At 45.0% G+C, this 16,685-nt stretch overlaps 1 protein-coding gene across 14 annotated transcripts in view; it reads left to right on the top strand.

Moving 5' to 3' along the window:
* Positions 1-16,685, top strand: part of MAP7D2 (MAP7 domain containing 2) — a 97,739-nt gene that overhangs the window by 41,592 nt on the left and 39,462 nt on the right. For all 14 annotated transcript variants that reach the window (XM_045996156.1, XM_045996164.1, XM_045996166.1 and 11 more), the window contains exons 2-3: positions 10,942-11,019; positions 12,075-12,238. In XM_045996156.1, the coding sequence (XP_045852112.1) occupies positions 10,942-11,019; positions 12,075-12,238 (242 nt within the window). The remainder of the gene's footprint in view (positions 1-10,941; positions 11,020-12,074; positions 12,239-16,685) is intronic.

The following is a 16,685-nucleotide window of genomic DNA, read 5'->3' as shown; positions in this document are numbered from 1 at the left end:
AGAAGATAATGGATTGCATCAGTGGTTCTCAAAGTGAGGTCCCCAAACCAGTGACATTAGCATCACCTTGGAACTTATTAGGACTGCAGATACCGGGGTGCCTGGGTGGCTCAGTGGGTTAAGCCTCTGCCTTCAGCTCAGGTCATGATCTCAGGGTCCTGGGATCGAGCCCCGCATCAGGCTCTCTGCTCAGCGGGGAGCCTGCTTCCTCCTCTCTCTCTGCCTGCCTCTGCCTACTTGTGATCTCTCTCTCGTCAAATAAATAATAAAATAAAAATCTTTAAAAGAACTGCAGGTTCCCAGGCCCCTCAAGCCCTACTGAATCAGAAGCTCTGGAGGTGGAGCCCAGCAATTTGTTTTTCACAAGCCTTCTAGGGGATTCTTCTGATGTGTGCTAAAGCTTGAGAATCACTGGATTAGTGTTTGCCCCAAAACTCTCAGGCGAATTATTAAGCTATGGGGAGAAGTGGTATCTTTGCAAGACACAAATTGCAGTGGAAGCCACCCAGTTCTGCTATTATCAGAGACTGAAAATGGAATTAATGGCCACCAAAGGATCTTTATAACCCTTGATTCCCCTGAAGTTAGCTCCTCCCTAGGTATTTGTTTCTAAAATAAATATCCCAAATAAATACCAGAAGCTCATGTGATAGCCAAAGAAAACTCAGTAACCAAAAGAGATTAAAAGCAATTCAGATATTTGCTGGAGATTAGCAGATTCTAACCTGCAGCTCTTTGCCTATTCCTCTGGCTCCCAGTGTTGCACACACATACCATACCTTCCAGGAGTTTCTTAAAACCCTTCCTGTGTTCAGCTCCCAGGCAGAACTGTACCCAGAGGCAGCCTTAACAGAGCTTCTGGCTCCCCTGCCCACCTCTTATTTCCTTTTCTCTTTTGTTCCCTCTTATAGGTTTCCTTCTCTTTCCATTGTCTGATAATCAAAGCTGATTCACTTCTTAGGCTCCTGAAACCCTTTTTATCTGCATTCTCCATTTGTATAACAAAAGCCCAAAAAATTCATCCAGCATGTCAGATGGGTAGATGAAAGAAGTGAAGAAGATAAAGATGGTTCTTTTTCTGGTGGAGGAAAGGGACCAAACCCCCCATCTCTGTTGGCTCACTCCCTCTTTGACTCACAGCAAGTAGAGGATTGAATTGGGTCCCTGAGAGCTCTTTCACCCAAAATTCCATGATTTGGGATCACGAACGTGCCGTTCATATGTTATTAAATTTACTTTTTGGGGATTATTTTGGTGCATTGTACACAGGTATGATTAAGCCCTGATTTTTAACAGTGTAAGGGTTGATTTATTATTCTCAGAGTGCTTTTAATGGATATGACTTTCATTTTGGAAAAATATCTGGTTGCCAGACAAGAATCTTCTTCGACTATTAGTGCTATTGGTTTTCATTACAGTCCACTGCATTAAAGCAGTCGTCCTGAAGTGTGGATGGATGCTGACAGGACCTACTGAAAATTGAGATTTCGTTCCACATTGAAAGAATTGAAATAGAAAGTTTAGTGACCCTATGGGATTGTAATTGTTTTTGAGATTTTAATTGAAAAATATAAACTAAGAATATGTGATGCTTTCTGGACAAAAACAATACCCCTCATGCAAAGATGAAAAAGGTTCTAGATTCTGTCTATTGATTTTCAGTTTAGACTAGTAGGATTGAAATTCAATGAGATTTCAGGCTTTAACTATTATTTTCTAGCATATTTTTGCATACACAATTACCCTTTCCTGGAATTTTCACCTTCCTGCCCTTCATTGATTTGAATCTGATTCTGCAGCAGAGCCTGGGAAAAATCGCAGTGAATTAAGGGTCAGAGAGATAATGAGAATCCTCCCACTTAATGTGACATTGGGTGGTTCACTTGAATTTTTGAGTCTCCATTTCTTCAATCTCAAAAATAACTCCCCCTAAAAATAATAGCCACTAGTATTTAATCACTATTTATCATAATGGAAAGTTCTTCCTGTATATCACTTTATGTTATTATAACTGTTGATCATAACATTTATCATTTATTGGGTATTTTTTTCATCCCCCCTTCGAACAAATAGCAGGCATACTTCTTTTTCTTTCAACTTACAAACATTGATTTTTTTTTCTCCCCAGTTTTATAAAATATAACAAAGATCTTGAGATTGTGTGACAGATACTTTACAAGGATATGTATGTATGTTTGTACATACATACATATATATGATTTTTACATACTCGAACTACATTCATTCTCATTGTGTGGAAACTGCTTTGTTGGAACCAAATACATCATTTGGATATTTGAGAGGAAAAAGTAAAAGCAGTAACGTGGGAGACTTGAATGAAGGCCATAGATGAGGTTAATTAGGCTCTGGATTTTATTTTAATTTTTGAAGATTTTATTTATTTATTTTGAGAGGGAAGAGAGAAAGAGTATGAGCAGGGAGAGGGGCAGAGGGAGAGGGAGAAACAGACCCCCTGCTGGGCAGAGAGCCCAATGCAGAACTCGATCCCAGGACCCTGGAATCATGACCTGAGGTGAAGACAGATGCTTAACCAACTGAGCCACTCAGATGCTCCAGGCTGTGGATTTTAAATCTTGTTGTGGAGCCCTCCACAATCTGGTTTTAATTTTTTTTCTTTTTGCAAAATTGTATTATTGAAATATAATTACCACAACAGTTACCATTTGGGAGTGTAAATTTTGGTGGGTTTTAGTATATTCAAAATATTGTACAACCATCATTACTATTTAATACTGGAAAATTTCCATCACCCCTAAAAGAAATCCTGCACTCATTAACAGCCCATCATTTCCTTCATTCCTTTTTTTATGACTGAATAATATTTCATTATATGGACATACCATGTTTTATTTATCCATCTGGACATTTGGGTTGTTTCCACTCTGTGGCTATTATGAATAATGCTGCTATGAATATTCATGTACAGTTTCTCCTTCTCTTTTATACCTACCAGCACTTTATTGAGGAGTCTCCTCCCTGGGAACTAAGAGTGAGAGGAAAGGTATGTGAGCAAGGGAAGGAAAGGAAAGGAAATAAAAGGTGATGCATCGTCAGGTTGACCAAGACCTTGCAACTGAACACAGCTGGTGGTGCTTTGATCCCAGGCCATGTCCAGGGAGTGACTCAGAGCAGTCACTGGTAGAAAGAAGGGCAAACAGTTCATCCTTTGTCGCCTTCCTGTCTCAGAGTGCACGCCACAGGGCCTTAACCACTTTGTCTTCTGGGTCATGTTTCCTGGCCTCTGCAGGATTGGCCTAGTCAATGTCAAGGTGCTAGTGTTCCTTTTCAGCTGGTGCTATGTATGGGCGCTCTTCTGTCGCAGGCAGTGACAGGAGCAGCTTGCGGGGCTTATTGAGTGAGGGAACTACATGAGCCATCACTAAATTCTGCCTGAGAAGCGTGTGACATGTGGTCCTGAGGTCCAGGGTTGATGAGTCCATGAGGCTGAGGAGTCTAGGACGGTGCATAGTCTGGGTCCCATATACTGAGTGATCAGAAACTGCTGCTTGTTTGCTTTTGGTTGATCGGTGGACTGGTTTTCTGGATATATTGCTGTGAAACAAACTACACCAAGACTGAGCAGTTTATAATGTTGCCTTCTTTCTCAGGGTTCTGTGTCTTGCCTGGGGTTGACTGGGTGGTTTTCACTTGATATCTTTACTGAGGGTCTTTACTGGAGGGCCAAGATGGCACACTCAGAGGCTGACCGTTGGTGGTAGCTCTGCCGGTCGGAGCCTTCCCTGAGACCAGCTGTTTAACTTGGCCTTCTCCCAGCACAGGGATGTGTTTTAAGACGGTGAGTCCCAGAGCTAACATTCCAAATCCCTTTAAACTATGGGAAACTGAGGCTTCGCAAGTTTAAATAAGTGGGTCATGTCATACAGAGGCCACAGGAGTAATGTCCTTTTCCTGATGCTGTCATAGGAACAGAGGAAATAAGGAAATGTTTGTTTTAATATACCCTCCAGGCTGGCACACTGTAGGTGCTTGTGAACTCAGCATTTATTAGTTTCTTAATATGTACGGAATACTATGCTAGACCCTTGGGGCTACAGGAAGAAATGGGATGTGGGCCTTTCTCTTAAGAAGCTTGTATCGGGGGTTGCCTGTGTGGCTCAGTGGGTTAAAGCCTCTGCCTTCGGCTCAGATCATGATCCCAGGGTCCTGGGATCGAGCCCCACATCGGGCTCTCTGCTTGCCAGGGGGCCTGCTTCCTCTCTCTGCCTGCTTCTCTGCCTACTTGTGATCTCTGTCAAATGAATAAATAAAAAATCTAAAAAAAAAAAACTTGTATCGGTGTGTCTGGCTGGCTCAGTTGGTAGAACATGCAATTTTCAGGGTTTAAATTCAAGTCCCACATTGGGTGTAGAGATTACTTAAAAAATAAAATTTAAAAAAAAGAAGAAAAGAAGAAAGAACCTTATATCCTGATAGATGGGCTGGAAAAGGGGGACGGTATGAAGGGTAGAGTTTCCTGTGTTTGAGGGCCATGAATGAGCGAGGGACCCAATTCAAATTAAAGAGGGAAAAGAACTGAGAGAGGTAGAACGCTGATGGAATTCAGAGGAAAGATTTGTTTTAGCCTTTGGGGGGGGCATGGGGAGCAGTGGGAAAAGTTGCTTTCCTTTCTTTAGCGTTGTACTCCTTGCCCCAACTCCAGCAGTATAACAGGTACGTAGATGCTTCAAAATGTTACTGGTTTACATAGACATCACTGATAAAAATGTGTGGGTTTTGGGGAGTTTATTTATTTATTTGACAGAGATCACAAATAGGCAGAGAGGCAGGCAGAAAGTGAGAGCGAATCAGGTTCCCCGCTGAGCAGAGAGCCCGATGTGGGGCCCGATCCCTGGACCCTGATATCAAGACCTGAGCCAAAGGCAGAGGCTTTAACCCACTGAGACACCCAGGTGCCCCGATATAAAAAGGTTTAAGTGCTCTACAAATGGAGAGGTTTTGATCAGTGGGACATAATATTCATGGCCTATTCATTCAGTAAGTATTTGAGTACCATGTACAAGGTACTGGAGATTCAGAGATAAGGGCTTAGAGGGCAAGAGGCAAATGAACAAGCCCAGATCATAGCATGTGGAGAGGAGTTGGGGGGGTGCAGGCAGGTGATCGATCATCTCTCTGCATTCCTTCCATCCCACTTTGTGAGCCCCACATTCCTCTGGGTTCTGGACATCTGCAGAGGAGCCACAGGCAGGGACCTGTCCTGTAGAGTCAGTTTAGTCTAGAATAACGGTTCTCAAGTTGTAGACTGTGGACCAATAGCATCAGCCTCACCTGGGACTGAGTCAGTGGCTCACCCCAGGCCCACTCTGTTATAAGCTCGGGGGGTGCCATCCAGCAGTAAGAGGTCACAAGCCCTCCAGGCGGTTCTGACACATGCTCCAGTAGGAGGAGTAGTGGGCCAGGACATTTCTCAGTCCTGCCGCATGTTAGAATCACATGGAGCTTTTAAAGCACTGCCACCCCATTTACACCTGAGATGTTAGGTCAGCCTCTGGGAGGGAGATGCATGCATCTGCCATTTAAAATCTCCCAAGGTGATTACACTGTGTAGCCATAGTTGAGAACCACTGGTCTTCATGCACTTAAAAGACAGCACAAATGAGTCACCATGGAGGTGAATGTGTCCATGCCTGCCAGTCCACTGAGGGGAGGGTGCCCTGGAGGAGGGGGCTGGCTAGCACTGAACTTCTTGTTTGATAAGCTGTTCATTTCTTTTCCCTTTCTTTTTTCTGGACACTGACTCAGTTGTAGTCATATGAGTGTGATTGGGAAAGTTACTTTAAAATTCATTTAATATAATTAATTTTTAGAAGTCCAACATAGCTGGCTTCCTCTAAAAACTTTGCATTGTTATAATGGTTATTACCAGTACCATGAATAATTGACTGATACCAGCTTATTCATATTCTAGTGGGACAGTGCTTGGGCTAATAAAGTTCATTTTCTTTTTTTCTTTTTTTTTAAGATTTTATTTATTTAGTTGACAGAGATCACAAGTAGGCAGAGAGGCAGGCAGAGAGAGAGGAGGAAGCAGGCTCCCTGCCGAGCAGAGAGCCAGATGTGGGGCTCGATCCCAGGACCCTGGGATCATGACCTGAGCCGAAGGCAGAGGCCTTAACCCACTGAGCCACCCAGGCGCCCCATAAAGTTCATTTTAAAATTCATTTTTAAAAATGTGTTGCTATAGCCTAAGGATAACGGGAAGTTACTCCAAGCAGGAGTACATCAGTGAAGAATGAAATCTTACGCTGTTCTGTTAACATAAAATAGTTATTTAGACACTTACTATCCCTGTTTCATTCTCATTTCCACGGGATGAGTTGTCCAGAAAAAGGCCTCCATTTCAGTAGTGCACATTACCTGCATGCTGTTGTCCTGGGAAGCATTACTTCATCAGGAATGGGGCAGCTTGGCTCTGACATGTGTACCGCTTGTCCTTCTCCTGGGTGGGACACCTCTAGGAGGCTGTCTTCTGCTCTCTCTCTCTGTCTTTGATTCTCCTCCAGGGCTTCACCCCAAGACCATATTGGTTTGTTGTTGTTTTTTTTAAGATTTTTATTTATTTGAGGGAGAGAGAGAGAGTGAGAGAGAACATGAGAGGGGAGAAGGTCAGAAGGAGAAGCAGACTCCACATGGAGCTGGGAGCCTGGTGCAGGACGTGATCCCAGGACTCCAGGATCATGACCTGAGCCGAAGGCAGTCACCCAACCAACGGAGCCACCCAGGTGCCCGACCATATTGTTTTTTAATTAAACTTTCTATTTTGAGGTCATTGTAGATTTACATGCACTTGTAAGTGATACTATGGAGAGATCCCATGTACCCTTTACCCAGTTTCCCCCAACAGTACTAGCTTGTGGCACTAACTGTCCCAGCCAGAGTGGAGACACTGATACAGTCAAGATAGAGGACATTTCCGTTACCACAAGGATCCTTCATGTGGCCCTTTTATAGCCACCCACGTCCCTTCTGCCCCTCTTCCCTACCCCCTGACAAGTACAGATCTATTCTCCATCTCTTCACATGGAGTTCAAACATAAAATTGGGTCTCTGGTTTAATAAAAGAGAGACAAGGGTACGCATACAGTATGAGGTAAAATGGAAAAAGGATGATTGGTTGGGTAGGAAAACTGAATACTGGAGGATTTCAGGCCAAACAGAAAGAAGGCTAACTTTACGAACAAAATTGAGAATTAACCCTTAAGTATACTGGAAGTCTCTTGGTATTGTTAATGTTCTTGTATTAATCATGGTCTACCTCGATTCCTCTGGCTGTGTTGCACTAGTGGTAAGTAACTGGTTAAGTCCATGGCGCATAACAAATAGGGGTGGTCTGGTTTGCCCTACCCTGGGATAAGTCCAGTGCTTCTCAGCAGGGGCTCCTGGAGGGTCCTGGAAAGTCACAAGATGGAAGTTGGAGATCTGAGTTAATTATTTGGCTTCTTTTCAAATGGATATTTTAGAGACAGTTGCTTGACGGTTCTTGTAATCAGGAGAGGCCAACACTGTGTTGAGGAATGAGGCCTTACTTCAGCCTTACTCACCCAGCAAAACTCAACCTCGAGTGAACTATGACATCTTCCTTATCCACATGTGTCCCAGAGCAGCAAAGTGTTAAGGAAGAGAATCACAAGAGGGAGCTGCTGGGCTTCTCTTTCTCTTTCACTGCCATCCAGTATGGTAGCCACCAGCCTCATTGGCTAGTGGGGATCTGAAATGTGGCCAGCGTGCTGAGGAACTGAACTTTTAATTGCATTTAATTTTTTTAAGTTTATTTATTTATTTTAGTGATCTCTACACCCAGTGTGAGACTTGAACTCACAATCCGTGCAATCCAGATTCACATGCTCTTCCAACTGAGCCAGCCAGGCTCCCCTAATTGCATTTAATTTTGATTATCTTCAGCTGAAGTAGTGCACATGGCTTGTGGCTGTGTGTGACAGTACAGACCCTCCGGGTTACCCAGGTTGGACTGTTTGAGTTGCTTCACCCTCCTTAGTGAGGCCAAAGCAGAATTGCTTTTCGTGGTGGTTCCCAGCATTCTCTGGCTAACCCCCTTTCCCACCCAGCATCAGCCTCTCTAAAACATTTCCAAATCATCAGTCTGAAGAGGAAGCAGATATTTACTCTGCCCGGGCAATGGTCATATCTGTGGCAAGCCAGCGAATGTGTGGCTCACAGTAGTTCTTTCTTGATCCCTCTCTAATGAGTTGGACTTGGACCTCTCCCCACCTTCGCAGGCTTATTCCAGGGACAAGGGTGGGATTTGTTCCTTGTGTGTGATTCTGGATTACAGCTTTTTGTTCATAGGCACTAAGAACAAGCTGTTACATTTCTTCCTTTGCAGGAGAGCAGTAATTAAGAGTGTGGGTGCTAGAGTCATGTTCTTGGGTAGAATCTGGCTTTTTACTTTCTGACGGTGTGACTCAGACAAGTTAATTAACCTCTTTGTGCCTTCCTTTCTGTACCTGTGAGGGTCGAAATAGTACCTGCATCATAAAGCGATTGAGCCAAGTAAATCCGAGAAGTACATTTGATCCATAGTAACTGGGTCACCTCCTAGTATGATGAAGCCCGTGATGACATCCCTGAGCACGATGATGAAGGGAAATTATTTGTAGTTGTGACTCTTACAAGTGCCCACAAGGGGGCAGCCTAAAATCATGCCGATCCCTGGAACAGAGCAACTTGTGTTTGTAAAGCAGGTGGGTAATGTGGCCAGTTCCAAATGTGCTTGGCCCTTTTCTCTCAGTTTTTTTCTTCTGTTCGAAGAACGCTTTCATTGGTTCTCAGGCTGTACCTCAGGTAGAAGGCTGGCCCATTAATATCTGAAGGGTGGCATGGGCAATACAGAGTAAGGTTCTGGTCCTGCTGGGATGGGCTTGTTGATATGGGTGCTGACACAAGCCAGCATCTGTCCAGAGAAGCTAAGTTTCTCTTTGTAACTTTTCCCACAGAGTAAGTTCTAATTAATCAAACTCTTGAGGTAGACACTAGAGCCTGAAGGTGTTTTAGAGAAAAGAAAAACCTGGTTTTGTCTCCCTTCCACCAACTGCATGCTTGCCTTTGAACGTTGTGTGTTCACCTAAGGGGCACTGTTGAGGGGCAGTGCCGGGAGCTGGGGTGACCTAGACATACATAAGCCACCCTTGCCTCCGTAGCCTCTCTCTCCTCCCACGGAGACTGAATCAGAGAACTCTGCAGCCAAGCAGAATGAAATTCATCTTCTGCTTACTGTACGGGAACCACAGAGCATCATGAGTTCTGGGGAACTGTGGGGTCTTGAAGGTGGGTGGGGTTTAAATAGGTGTTTGGGTGGGGGAGAAGGGGTATTTTGAGCTGGAACGTGTGTGGAAGAAACACCTGATGTCAAGTTGGGAAGAGAGTTTGGGGTCTCTTTGGGGTCAGACTCTAGGGAGCCAGCACTGAGCTAAGAAGTTGGGCCTTCAAATTCTTGATGATGTTTATGTTGGTAGTATCGTGGTTAAGAGTTAACTAAAACAAACATGGGTAATGGCTTTTATAGTCCAGGTTGATTCTTTAGTACTTCTCTCTTGAACTTTAATATTCGTGATATGTAATCCAGGCTTCCAAAATCAGATGCCCATGGGGAATTGTGACAATCCAGTGTTTATCACATCCATCCTTATCTGCATTCCTGCTGCCTATACCAAGTCCAAGTCTCTGGTCTCTCTCCTGCACAGTTACAGGAAACTTCCCCAAAGGGGTGCAGGTAACTGTGGCAGCAAGGCACACAAAGAGGTCAGCATGTGATGCTACCAGAAAGGAGGGCCCGGGGACTATGAAAGTGAGTCTGGTCGTACTAACACAGAAGCTGATTTCTCCTAGATGTTCTGCTGGAACATTATATAAGTAATGCTCATGAATGATTGATTGTGACTGAGTGCAGTAAATTATTTGTAATCCTAAAATGACCATGAAGATCATTTGATCTTTGACTTAGAAAGCCTTCATGGTCCTGTAGAAGATGGGTGGAGATGTGGAGTTCCAGGGATGTTTCCTAGACATTGGGGCGGGGGGGGGCTGCCATCTGTTCCGTTTTATTTGTTGTAGATATTTAAATGACAAACAGGAATATATTATCTTTCTTCTTCTTGATTCTAAAATACTAAGATTGACATTGGAGAAAATTTAGCAGAACCAAAATCAAACTTGAGTGTTGTGTTTCTCAGTACTTACCCAAGGAGTTTGTACATGTTGCTTAGCAGTTGGCTCCCTTCAGAAAGTAGAACGTTGACTGTGTAATAATTGTGTCCACTTTTGTGCTTCTCCTCTCCCCTGGGAACAAGGCTTGGGGAGGCCTGGTGGGCTTTTCTGCACCCTCCCAGGCCTCTCTGGCACTTTCTGACTCTAGGTCCAGTCTTGGGGACAGAGGGAAAGGGCATGGTTCTCCAGGATTGGCATTGGGGCCACAACAGCACAGCTTGGTGGGTGAGTGTGGAAGTTGTGGCTAGCACCCCTCAGCTCTCAGGGCCTGGCTGCAGGTGTGCACACGTGTGCGTGCATGTGCATGGGCGTGTGTGTGGTGGGGAATGGTTTATTAGGGTTCTGTGGATAAAGTGGTGGCTATGGATGATGTATGTGTGTGGCCAGACCCAGGGTGCAGGACCAGTGGCCCCTGGCACTCAGTAAGTAGGGAAAGAGGGAAGAGTTATTTTTTTTAAGATTTTATTTATTTATTTGACAGACACACAGCAAGAGAGACCACAAGCATGGGGAGTGGGAGAGGGAAAAACAGCCTCTCCACCGAGCAGAGAGCCTGATGCGGGACTCGATCTCAGGACCCTGGGATCATGACCCCAGCTGAAGGCAGAGGCTTAACAAATGAGCCACCCAGGCGCCCCGGGGAAGAATTATTTTATCATGTTTTATTTTTTATAGGCATGGATGGATTTTTAAGATCTGATGAGAGACAAAGACTAGCTAAAGAAAGACGAGAAGAAAGAGAAAAATGTCTTGGTAAGTTCTGCCCTTTGACTGTTTAGGTCCAAGGGAGTAGAGATGTGGTGGTGTCTTTTCTAAAAATCCTTAGAAATTGATGACTGGATGGAAAGAGAGCTAGGATAATTGCTAGATGAACATGGAGCACTGGGGAGCAAATCGACACTTTGGCATGTTCACAATTGTTATTTAATTCTCAGAATAGTTCATTTACTCACTTAGCAAACATGGAACCTCTGCTATCTTCTGGATGCTCTGCTAAGGACTGTAGGTGAGATGGTAAATAACAAGAAACTGCCCCACCTCCTCAGGCAACCACTACGTGCACTCACTCAGGCTTTTTCCAGGGCATCTAGAAGGGCCAACCTCAGAACTGAGAAAATTAGCAATTAAGACATTTTCTCTTTTAGGACGGGAAACCCACTTGAGAAAGGCTTTCTTAGCTCTTGCAAACTATAGATGGATAAGTACAATGTGTTCCCCACAGGATACTGTGATGTAGGTAAATAGTGGTTTCCCCTCTGAATTGACACAAGTGAGTTTTCGGGTTCTTCTTGACTGCCCACTGCCAGTTGGTCCACATGCTGTTTTATAGGTAACCTTTCCCTGACACCACCAGGTAGATGGTCCTTAGGAAATATCTTGAGGGGAATATCATGAGTTTGGGCCCTTGCAGTGGTATGTGTACAGTGATTGTGATTTTCACTGCCTCGACTTAGCCAGCCTAGGGTATGGCTTAGCCATTGCGGCGGCTCTGACTCGGCGATAGCAACAGCAGTTTTGTGCTGTGTACTTTCCATGCATGGCCTCATTTAATCTTGACCACACTGTGAGTTTGCAGACGTGAGGGTCCCCACCTCACAGCAGAGGAAATCCAGGCAGAGAGATGATGTGGTTAGCATGGCCAGCATCACCCAGGCAGTGGCAGAAATGCCAGAGCCCTTCATCTCAGTCACTGTGGCCTGGAATCCCACTGGGGTTTTCTGTCTCGATCTTGTTTCTGCATTTTGGCTAACCTGAACCGCATGGGGTGCTCTGGTAATGAGACTTCTCTTCTGCTTTCCTTCCCCCAGCTGCCCGGGAGCAGCAGATCCTGGAGAAACAGAAAAGAGCGAAGCTCCAGTATGAAAAGCAAATTGAGGAGCGATGGCGGAAACTGGAAGAGCAGCGGCAGCGGGAGGACCAGAAGAGGGCAGCTGTGGAGGAGAAGAGGAAGCAGAAGCTCCGGGAGGAGGAGGTAAGGTTCCAGGACCTTCAAGCCATCGCAGCAGCTCCCACACGGCCCGGTGCTCAAGAGCCACTGAGTGGCCTGCACAGGTCTGGAATGTGAGAGATTTCTACTACTGAGCCTTTTCCCTGGTGCCTCAACCTGCCTTCTCTCGGCAGCAAGACACAGTCTAGTGAAAGCAGCCCTGGACTAAGAATGAAGAGACTTACTTACCCGTTCAACTCAGGTGTTAATTTGCTCTGTGAGCTTGAACAAGCCATTTGGCCTGTCTGGGTATTTGCTTGATTTGTTTATCTCTGAAGTGAGGGGTTGAACTTGGCAGTCTCCAAGGCCTGTTCCAGACCTGACCCTCTCTGACTTTGAGACTCAGAGAAGCTGGTGGATAGAGGCCTGGTGATGTAGCCTGCACGAAGGGCTGGGGAAAGGGATGTGGGGGCCTCTTAAAGCAAACGGTCTGCTTTCAAATACAAACATGCTAGTATATTTAAATCGTAATGCAGTTCCTTGCTTTAATTATCCTTTCTCTACAGCTACCTTTTAAAAAAGAAACAGAATGTTATTACCACTGCAGAGTCCTTTATTACTAAACTTTGAAAATATATTTAGAAAGCATATTTGGGGTATAGATTTTCTTAACAAATATATTTTAAGGATGTAATGATAGCCTTGTATCAGGTGATGATCATTTTTTATTCATAAGGTATAATGACTCATCATTTAGGATGAATAGTATAGACGTTTATTCATCACCAGCTCCATAGGATTCAGAGACATTTGTATAGATTTGGTATCTTTTCAAATATCTGTATGGTTTATAACTACACATCTTTCACCCCTTCCTCTTTTTTAAATGAAAAAAAAAACATGGATATGTGCATATGTGTGCACACGTGAGCACACACACACAATCAGACCCATTTTTATCCACAAAGCACTTGTTTAAATGGTCATTGCTTTGTTCCGCTTGGCAAATGAGTCATTTCAAGGGTCTTAGCCCCAATTCACCATTGCTGGCTATAGCCTGACAACTGCATGGATTCATCTGCTCTCTCTGCAAATCCCAGCTCTACTCCTGGGCAGTTGGTAGCCAGGAACAAGTCATCTAGCTCCTCATAACCCTCTAACTCAGTCTCTTCAGCCCAAAACAGAGGTGGTCACAAGAATGAAAGAAAGTGACTTCTGTAAAAGTTTCAGAAAACACCTTGCGCAGAGTAGTGTTCAGGAATGTTAGATTCTGGGGCATCTGGATGGCTTAGTGGGTTAAGCCTCTGCCTTCCGCCTGGGTGACTCAGCGGGTTAAGCCTCTGCCTTCAGCTCAGGTCATGATCTCAGGGTCCTGGGATTGAGTCCCACATCAGGCTCTCTGCTCAGCAGGGGGCCTGCTTCCCCCACCCCTCTCCCTGCTTCTCTGCCTACTTGTGATCTCTCCTCTCTCTCTCTCTCTTCCTGTCAAATAAATAAATAAAATCTTTAAATTAAAAAAAATGTTAGATTCCCTTCAGTGACTTCGGCTGAATCTCTAATGGTTGTACTTCAGGATAATTTTCTGTTTGCTTTGTGTGCTTCCTTTCACTCTTAACATGGATGATAATGAGGAATGGGAGATACTGCCTGACCTTTAGTCACTACACATACAAGCTGGGCTTGCTTCTCTCTTCTCTCCAGACACAGCAGGGCAGGGCTGAGAGTCTGGGCCTCCTGTGGTTGTGTAGCAACAGAAGGAAACAGCAGACTTCCTCTGCCACTGCTCCCACGTTGGGGGCCCCTAGAGTCCCAGGTGGAGGTTAGGGACTTTATACACACCTGACAGCCTGTTGACCACATTGTGTCAGTAGTCTGCTAGTGATGAGACCTGTGTGGCATTCTTTTTTTTTTTTTAAGATTTTATTTATTTATTTGACAGAGAGAGATCACAATTAGGCAGAGAGGCAGGCAGAGAGAGAGGAGGAAGCAGACTCCCCGCGGAGCAGAGAGCCCGATGCGGGGCTCGATCCCAGGACCCTGAGATCATGACCTGAGCCGAAGGCAGCGGCTTAATCCACTGAGCCACCCAGGCGCCCCCCTGTGTGGCATTCTTGTGTGTGATCTTTGGAAAGGACGGATACGTCTACATTGCAGGGGAAAACCTGCGTTTCCAAAGGAAAATCCTGCATTTGCCCTCCTGTTTCACTAGAAATCTTTGGCAGGGCTACTGACTGCTTGGCACATGGCTGTGTAGATTCTCCAGTCTTTTCTTGTTCTTGTCATGTTCTGTCTCTGTCAACCAGATAGAAGCCTCTGCAGGAATGGTTCATTCCATCGCAGCCCATTTTGCTTCTGTAGCTTATTGGAAATTGTTTGGGTTGCCTGCCAAGTCGTACCTCTCTGGGGCGGTTACTAGGATCTTATAAAAGACCTGTTGATTCCACACCTCCTTCCTTGCCCTGTCCTGGTTCCATGTCCTTAGAGTTGCCATGATGTTGCTTTTTGTAACTCCTCACATCTGTGTGAGTTAGCTCCAGACTTGAGCCAGGAGACTTCCTGTCTGCCAGTACAGAAGTGGCCACCACAAACAGCCTGGCTTCTAGAGCTCTTGAGGACTGCAAGGGCTAGAAGCTGGTCAGGTCTGTTCTGGGGAAGGGGATGTCCAGTGTCTGCTTGAGATACTGACCTTGAGCTCATAATCTCAGTAAAGGCTGCTTTTTCCTCAAGGTGGGTTCTTCTAATCCTTGCATGCCACACAGCTCCCACGAATCAAACTTTTAAAATAAACCTTTGTCACTTGCTTCGGTTAGGACTGACAACACAATGTACTCACCCATTATCCCATTGGGGGAGTATAGATTCCTGACTAGAGGCCCTGGGAAACGGGATTTGGTGAAACCAACTCCACGTTCCTCACACTAAACAGATAACCAGGAAAGGCCTCTTTCAAAGAGTAGCTTCATCTCATGCTTGTCAAACTCTTATTATTTGATACCTAACAAAACCCACCAGGCTGAGTGTAAAAAGGAAAAATTTCTAAACTCACCTAAGCAAGAACTTCACTAAACTGAGAGCTAGCTGGTCTCAGAGGGCATTGTCTGGCATGGGGCTGTGGTGACTATATGGCCTTCTGGCCAGGTGTCAACATCTGTTCGTAAAGAGAAAGACCTGCAGAGGCCTACTGAGAACCCCTTGGGGGCTTGTCACCACACTGTTTTCTCAAGAACACATGTAGTAACAGCAGAGGAAAAGGCACAGCCAGCTCTCCACTCCTGCCAGAGATGGCTGTCTGGGTCAACAGTGCCTAGGCTGGGCCCTCCTGGAGGCCTTTTATACTCCTTGACCAGCTCCGTGAGTCACCTTGGTCTTGGTTCTTCTTCTCTGAGTTCATCCAGGCAGATCTAGGGCCAGATATAAAGGGTCAAGGGTGAGGTCCCCTTATTCTTTCCTTCCACTAAGCTGTACCCAGTAGAGGACATTCTAAGGACAAGAATCTGCCTTGCCCTTTCCTCATCCTCTATTGATCATGTGATGATACTCAGGAGAGCAAGAATTTGGCAGGAATTTCAGAATGCAGTATGCAGCTCTAACATTTATTACTACTGTTCTTCTGGTGTGATTGAACTTTCTTGCATGCTCTCTCATGCTCAGCCTTTACTCTAACCAGTGGTTCTCACAGTGAGTTCCAGGACCAGCAGCATTCACATTGCCTGGGAACTTGTCAGAAATGCAAATTCTTAGCAGGTACCATCCCAGACCTGTGGAATCGGAAACTCTGCATGTGGGGTCCAGCAATTGGTTTATTAACAAGCACTCCAGGGGATTCTGATGCGAACTCACTCAGATTTGAGAATCACTGCTTTAAACTGTTCTGTTAATAATTTTCCTTTACCAGTTTGGATTCAGTTAGTATTGGTTAAGGACTTACTATGCTACTCATTGTCTCATAGACTTGAGTGATCTGATGATACAGGTAATGTCATCCCCATTTTATTAAAGATTTTATTTATTTATTTGAGAGAAAGAGAGTGTGCTTCTGAGCATGAACAGGCAGAGGGAGAGGGAAAGGGAAAGAATCTCAAGCAGACTCTACACTTACTACTGAGTGTGGAGCCTGATACAGGGCTCAGTCCCATGACCCTGAGATCATAACATTAGCCAAAGCCAAAACCAGGAGTCAGACATTTAACCGACTGAGCCACCCAGGTGCCCTCTTCCTCATTCCATCAAATGAAGTAATAGAAAAATTCCCTTTCTGCCTCTCTCTCTCTCTCTCTCTCTCTCTCTCACACACACACACAGAGTAATAGGGACTTATATAGGACTAACCTCTAACAAGAGTGAAGTTGACCTGTTTTGTTTTTAAGATTTTACTTATTTATCTGAGAGGGAGAGAGAGAGAGCGAGCGCCCGAGTGAGCATGAGCAGGGGGAGGGCAGAGGCTGAGGGAGAGGGAGAAGCAGACTCCCTGCTGAGCAGGGAGCCCAGTGTG

This window comes from Meles meles, chromosome X (genome assembly GCF_922984935.1).
Source record: "Meles meles chromosome X, mMelMel3.1 paternal haplotype, whole genome shotgun sequence".
Classification (NCBI taxonomy): domain Eukaryota; kingdom Metazoa; phylum Chordata; class Mammalia; order Carnivora; family Mustelidae; genus Meles; species Meles meles.
This window is presented reverse-complemented; position numbering and strand designations above follow the sequence as displayed.